This window comes from Eschscholzia californica, unplaced genomic scaffold (genome assembly GCF_041429995.1).
Source record: "Eschscholzia californica isolate CP2 unplaced genomic scaffold, dmEscCali1.0.p SCAF_6, whole genome shotgun sequence".
Classification (NCBI taxonomy): domain Eukaryota; kingdom Viridiplantae; phylum Streptophyta; class Magnoliopsida; order Ranunculales; family Papaveraceae; genus Eschscholzia; species Eschscholzia californica.
Genome location: NW_028238483.1, coordinates 19,000,989 through 19,007,576, shown reverse-complemented (window position 1 = coordinate 19,007,576; position 6,588 = coordinate 19,000,989). Strand labels below are relative to the sequence as shown.

Below are 6,588 nucleotides of genomic sequence, written 5' to 3'. Positions count from 1 at the left end.
CTCCAATGACTCCGACTATGCACCTGACGAGAGATAGAGAACCGTTCGAAGATCCCGAGAGATATCGAAGGTTGGTTGGAAAGCTGAATTATCTTACAGTAACTAGTCCAGATATTGCATATTCAGTCAGTATTGTTAGTCAGTTTATGTCATCTCCAACAATTCATCATTGGACAACACTAGAACAAATTCTATGTTACATGAAAGGGGCACCCGAACGTGGAATTGTGTATGCAAATCATGGGCACTCTCATATTGAATGTTTTACAGATGCTGATTGGGCAGGTTCTAAAATAGATAGGAGATCAACTTCAGGTTATTGTATTTTTGTTGGAGGAAACTTGGTCGCATGGAAGAGCAAGAAGCAAAATGTTGTGTCACGATCTAGTGCAGAATCGGAGTATAGGGCTATGGCACAATCAGTTTGTGAGATAATGTGGATATATCAGCTTCTGACTGAAGTAGGTCTTAAAATTTCTGTACCAGCAAAATTATGGTGTGATAATCAAGCTGTTCTTCATATTTCCTCTAATCTGGTGTTTCATGAGCGAACTAAACACATTGGAGTTGACTGTCAATTTGTGCGTGAGAAAATTGAACAAGGCTTGATTTCTACAGGATATGTAAACACTTGAGAACAACTAGGCAATATCTTTACGAAAGCCTTAAACGGAGTTCTAGTTGATTATCTTTGTAACAAGTTGGGCATTATTAATATATATGCTCCAACTTGAGAGGAGTGTTAGCTGTATACATATTAGCTAGATAACAGTCATATATTAGCTGTCTGATTGTTTCCTACTTATATAGATACCTAAGATATATTCCTAGATATGTTTCCTAAGAGAGATAATCCTAGTTGTATATATATATGTGTATATTGCTTGATAATGAATATAAGATGAAATGCAGAAATATTCTTAACAGCGAAAAACATTTGGTTTTACTTTAATATCATATCGACTAACATTGACTCTCTAGTAGATTGGATATTCTCTTGGCAAGGATCAAAACCAAAGTAGTTGTACTTCAAATGATATCAATTTTGTTACTATATTATGGCACATTTGGAAAACCAGATGTGACCATTGCTTCCAGCACTCAATAAATAACACTAGATCGGTGATAAATATGAATCATGGCGTTCCCAAATACCCATATAGTGCATGCAAAACCTACCCTTGATAACACTGAGAAATGGCAACCTCCTATCATTCCTTTCTTGAAAATAAATGTTGATGCATCTTTTACTAATATTAAAACCAATATTGGTACTAGTTTCATTGTACACAATGCTCAGTCTAAATTTATGAAGGCTCAAGTAACTTCATCCCGCGCGAGAAACAGTGAAGAAAGTGAAACTATAGCAATCCTCAACGGAATCAAATGGGCAGAGGAAAACTACCATATTGTGATAGAAAGCGACAATATCAATCTGATAAAACACTTGAAGAACCCGAGACATAAAATTCACTGGCAATCGAAGATCCACATCAAAAAAATCATAGACATCAAAGGGAGATTGGACAACGTCAAATTCAACTACACGAAGAGATTACAAAATGTTCAAGCTGATAAACTAGCGAAATGGGCTCGCAAGAAGAATGGATCGAAAAACTGGAACAATGTTCCCTACTTTTTAGTTCATATGTACTGTAATAATACTCTTGTGGCTTAATGTAATTTTACCTTTCAACAAAAAAAATATATAACAAATGACATAGGTTTTGGTGCCATGTCATAACTTTGGTTTATAAATCTCGGTCGTCCAATTTTCTTTTGTAAATCATGACCCTTCATTTTAAAGAGTCTTTGAAAAGATAGATATTTAACCGTCAAAGTAACTACTCACTCCCTAAAAACTCTCAAACTCTTTTTCTCCTTTTCCTTTTTTCTCCCTTCAAACAACTCAATATAATCTCGGTTATTATTTTAAATATATTTTTATTACTTCAATATTTGTATAAGACCAAAATATTTGATAATTTTGTATAACATAAATACAGAAATTTCCGTGCCCTACGGGCACGGGCTATACCCTAGTATGATATTATTAGTATGGGAAATGCTAAATATACAAAGAATCTTTGACAAGATTCTTGACAAAATGCCATTTGAACGGTCTCGATCACAGTCAAACTTTGAAAAACTTTGATCAATTTTTGTTATTCAGTGAAAAAGTAATTTGTATTGTTTGGGAAATCTAATGTAGGGAAATTTGGAGGAGGCAGGCGGCTTTAGAAATTTAAAAATAAAGATTTAAAAGTACTACAAAATGGACAGTGGGAAATGGTAGGTAATATCCTCCTCGAAAAGTATATAATTCATTCTTCTTCTCTGCCTCCTCCTCGTCTATCTTGTCTAAAAATCCAAGTTATGGAGGGAAGCAGCAGGTTCATAGCACCACCAATTTTCATAAAGAGCGCAGAATTGGCCAACAGCAACATATTTGAGTATCAGCAATCACCTCTCTCACCAAGGATGGTTGATATATGGTTTGAAAAATGTAAGGAGGAGGTGGAAAATGGGTGATTGCTTTCGAATCCTGCAACGTTTGAGTCAATTATGTTACCTTCTCTTTTCTCCTTTCTCGACGATGAGACAATTTATGGTCCACTCAGTTGTATCCTAACTTCTCCACCAACCTCAAATAATTCCATGGTTGTCTTTAGCTTTTGTAACACGGATCGACAAGATTTGTGCTTTCTTCTATTTTGCTGTCCAGGAGATAAACAATGAAGGAAACAAGACTATTCATTTGATGCTCATCATCTGTTTTGCTTCAGAGGTAGTAGTAGTAGTAGTACCAAATTATGCATCATGGGTACTGATGACGATTTTGATGAGATCCATATGATCGAAAAACTCGACCCTTAACTCATCCAAAGTGTTATTTAACAACAATGCACGTCATCCAGCAGAAGGAGAACAACAGCATGTGGTATTAGAACAAATTATGTGGAGTGTTTTGATGAACTGTTTAAGATTGTTAGAGCGTATCGTATTCGTGATTTCATTTCCGGAAAAGTACTATTGTATTTCAAAAAAATTTCCAAATTTGATTTTGCTTCAAAGGGGGCTCCTAGTTGGATAAAAGTTGAAAGCATGGGCAATCATGTGCTCTTTCTAGGGGAAAACAATATTGCTTCTTCTTCAGCCGCCAAGTTGGGTCTCGCAAAGGGTTGTGTGTATTTCACTCGGCGAAACAAAGACAACGTATATAAATTTGACGTAGAAGATGATTCTATTTATGTTTGTTTACCCTACTCTCCATTGGATTAGCTAATGCCGTTATCTCCGCAGGATTGGGTTAGACTCGTACATGGAAGAAGATCGAGCTACATCTTTTGCGACGAGGAAGGAGCACAAAAGACTCTCCCTGCTGAGGTAGACTATGCCATTGTACAACCTACATCTCCACATCTAGTTTTTTTACGAAAAAGATGTCTGGAACTTGCTAGATCCAATGCATAATAACCACAAGTATCACTTAAACTCCCTTCCGGAAATTATATTAGATGCAACAATCCACTTCTCTAAGGGTGGTTGGCTACTAATGTTTAGAGGAAAAAGAAATGTATTCTTTTTCAACCCCTTCACCAGAGTTACAATCTGTCTTCCCGACTTGGAAAAAGAAAATCCTGCTAGATTTTTGTTCTTGCGCCAAGTTGCTGTAAATTACTCGCCTCGGTATATTAGCTAAAGCGGATAAGCAACCAGCACTCCCAAAGATATTAGAAGCAAGAGAACTCCCAATAACGGCTGATAAATTGGAGCAATATAACCAATATTCTAATTGTCTAACAGTAAAAGATTACAAGAAAAAGAAGCACTTTTATTATATTTATGATACTATTACAGTATACAAGAGCTATTCGGCTGAAACACGAAACCTTCTTAATTACAGAGTCAGAGGGGACGGTCGTTACCATCTCACTACTGAGACAATCCAAAAACTTTCATTGTTATCGTGGGATATGCTCTGTTGTATCGATGTAATCTTTAGAGTTCATTGACATAATGCACAAGCTATGTGGGAGAAAAAAATAAATTGCAAGAAACACAAGAACGCCAAGATCTGCCTCTTCACCAATGGCCGGTCGAGGTGGGTTCCTCCAGTAAATTTGACTTGCACACCAAACACAGTATAAACTCGCTATAATCACAATAAGTTTCATCGATTGATTCCATTGTGTCCTATCGGATTTTGTGTGCTTAACTCTGCAATCATAACATGAAAATATGAAAATGGAAAAATCACGTAGTTCTATGATGTCCACAGAGGAAAACTTTCAAAATCGTACACAGCTCAGTCGGTTATTCAGGTGATAAGTGTGGTCATACGTTTAGATTTGGAATATAATGGGTAGTCTTAGTTTCCGAATGAGATTTTATTCCTACACAGAAAAATAGCAAATTGTATTCGAAAGAGTTCTAACCTGTTGATGTAAATGAAGCCTCCTACTAAACAAATGCACAAGAATCCAACCACAACGACAGCATCCGGGTCGACAGGAGCTCGAGATTTCCACCAACCAGTGCTCAATATCCAAGTATACATTGATGAATGACCATTTTCCTGTTTTCCGATGATAATATGTTATCAGTACTACGAAACATAAAGATTATCATAAAATGAAAAGTGAATTCAAACTGCGCTTAGTAAAGAAAGAAGTTGAAGTAGATAGAAGAAAAAAAGTGGGACCATGACATGAGAATATATGCCAAAATCAACATACAACGATCATATATTCGCCAACTCCGGTTGGTTTTTCTCATAGTTACACAATTGCAGAATATGGTCCGCGAAATTGACCTAAAACTTGTGATTTACCAAGTTTATGCACTTTTCTTGGATGTGAATTTTTATTTTGCTACATACGATATTTGTTCTAAAAATTCATCGAAGTCAGTCTGAAGATGAGGATTAGACAACAAGACAACAACTGTTCTTTAGAAATGTATGCCTAGTTCAGAGTGGAGTTGAGTAACTTTGTAATAATGCATCTTACCGACCTCAAACAAATGATCCAAGAAAAAGTGTGATAAAGAACCAGCAGATATCAATAGTAAGCATTGTTTTCTATTAAGAGGTACCTGCAAACACATTAATGATAAACAATTTAGAAACGTCAATGGATCTTGTATCATGCTTTGAATATTCCGAGCAACCTCCCTATACCGTCTAAAATCATTAATTGTCTTCATTTTAACAATGAAAAAATGCTCCAAATTCATCGAAAAATCTATGCCAAAGACCTTTCTACCTAGGATAACAGTGTGTTCAACGAAACATGAGATCATGTTAGGCCATATATTGTAGAGCAATGGACACTATAAAACAAGACCAAATCATAGTTCTGCTCAATCTCATCAATACCCGCATTTTTAATCGGGCTTAAATACTCAAGCAAGTAATGGTTGCTCTGTCTCAATTGAATAGCATAAACATAAATCAACAAACAGGCAGATCAAATGAACAATATGGGCAATTCATATACACACACACACACACACATATATATAGGAGTAATAAATTGAAGTAAATGAAGAATAAACTAACCCCAGAAATAGAATCAAGGATACCCTTTTGGAGCAAAACCCTAGACAAAAGACAGTAGAGAAATGATAAAGGTAAACCTAAAATTAAGATATAGTAAAAGGGGTGATGAATTAAGTCCATGAGAAAAGACCCAAAGTTCTCCCCAATTCCAAAAGTGGAAGATACCCATTCAGAGAAAGAACCAAGATCAGGACCCAAGAAGGAATTAACTGCATAGAAGAGACAGTGATGAGGACTAAATCTTCCATTAGAGAGACTCATCAAACCAAGACCTGAGCTAAATGCATAGAGTGTGTGAGGTCCTGGTCCTGGCATAGTTCTTACTTACTCCTGACACTTAGCTGAAAACCCTAAATTTAGCTCCTTGATGAAACTCAATATCATGGAATTGGTTGCTCCAATTGGATCATTTGCATGTTCATTTCTGTTGATGGGTGATACCCAGAAGGGAAAGTTTTGTTAGATTTTGTAGTTCTTGAATGAAACAAACTTTGTGTTTTTTTATTTAGTGAGTAATTATTAGGGATATCCTCTCTCTCTCTATTCAGACGCCTCGATTGACTTCCATTAATAAAGAGGGATTAGGTGATATCTGTTTTTTCTCTTTATCTAAATCATAATCATCTCAAATAGTATGAATGCTTTAATCAAATAGACCTTACATTTAATTTTGATGGGTCATTCAGACGACTCAGATATCCATTCAGTCTAAAATCAGATTGAAGTCAAATGAAATCTTCTGTTAATATTCATATCCGATTAGAAAAAAAAAATTTATTATAGGGTTAAATCTAGTCTAACACTCAATTTGTGACAAGTTTGAATATTTAGCAGCAAATTTAATGGTGAAAAAACTCATTTTTTTATTTTTTTTTGTTTATAATTATTTCGCTCATGTAATTATTTTTTGTTAAGGACACTCGTGTAATTTCTCTTTATACTTGTTGGAATTGGTTGTAGGCAACCACCAACTATTACTGCGGACCTTCAACGATATCATTCTTTTGTGTTTTAGATGAAAGGTC

At 35.5% G+C, this 6,588-nt stretch overlaps 1 protein-coding gene across 1 annotated transcript; it reads right to left on the bottom strand.

The window, feature by feature from the left end:
- Window positions 1–3,814: 3,814 nt before the first annotated feature.
- Window positions 3,815–6,199, bottom strand: LOC147532211 (uncharacterized). The gene is made up of 4 exons (XM_086649522.1): window positions 5,564–6,199; window positions 5,017–5,097; window positions 4,440–4,579; window positions 3,815–4,221 (listed from the first exon to the last, which is right to left on the bottom strand). Exons 1-4 carry the CDS (start codon window positions 5,876–5,878, stop codon window positions 3,966–3,968), a joined length of 792 nt encoding a protein of 263 aa, XP_086505648.1. The 5' UTR covers window positions 5,879–6,199; the 3' UTR covers window positions 3,815–3,965.
- Between the last annotated feature and the right edge of the window lie 389 nt (window positions 6,200–6,588).

What these genes read in the sequence shown, in the direction of transcription:
- LOC147532211 (XM_086649522.1), bottom strand. Translation starts at nt 5,878, where the DNA reads ATGCCAGGACCAGGACCTCACACACTCTATGCATTTAGCTCAGGTCTT. An exon ending in TCCTTGATTCTATTTCTGGG is followed by an intron (nt 5,098 to 5,563) that starts GTTAGTTTATTC and finishes ATGTGTTTGCAG; the next exon opens with GTACCTCTTAATAGAAAACA. An exon ending in TCTTGGATCATTTGTTTGAG is followed by an intron (nt 4,580 to 5,016) that starts GTCGGTAAGATG and finishes ATCGGAAAACAG; the next exon opens with GAAAATGGTCATTCATCAAT.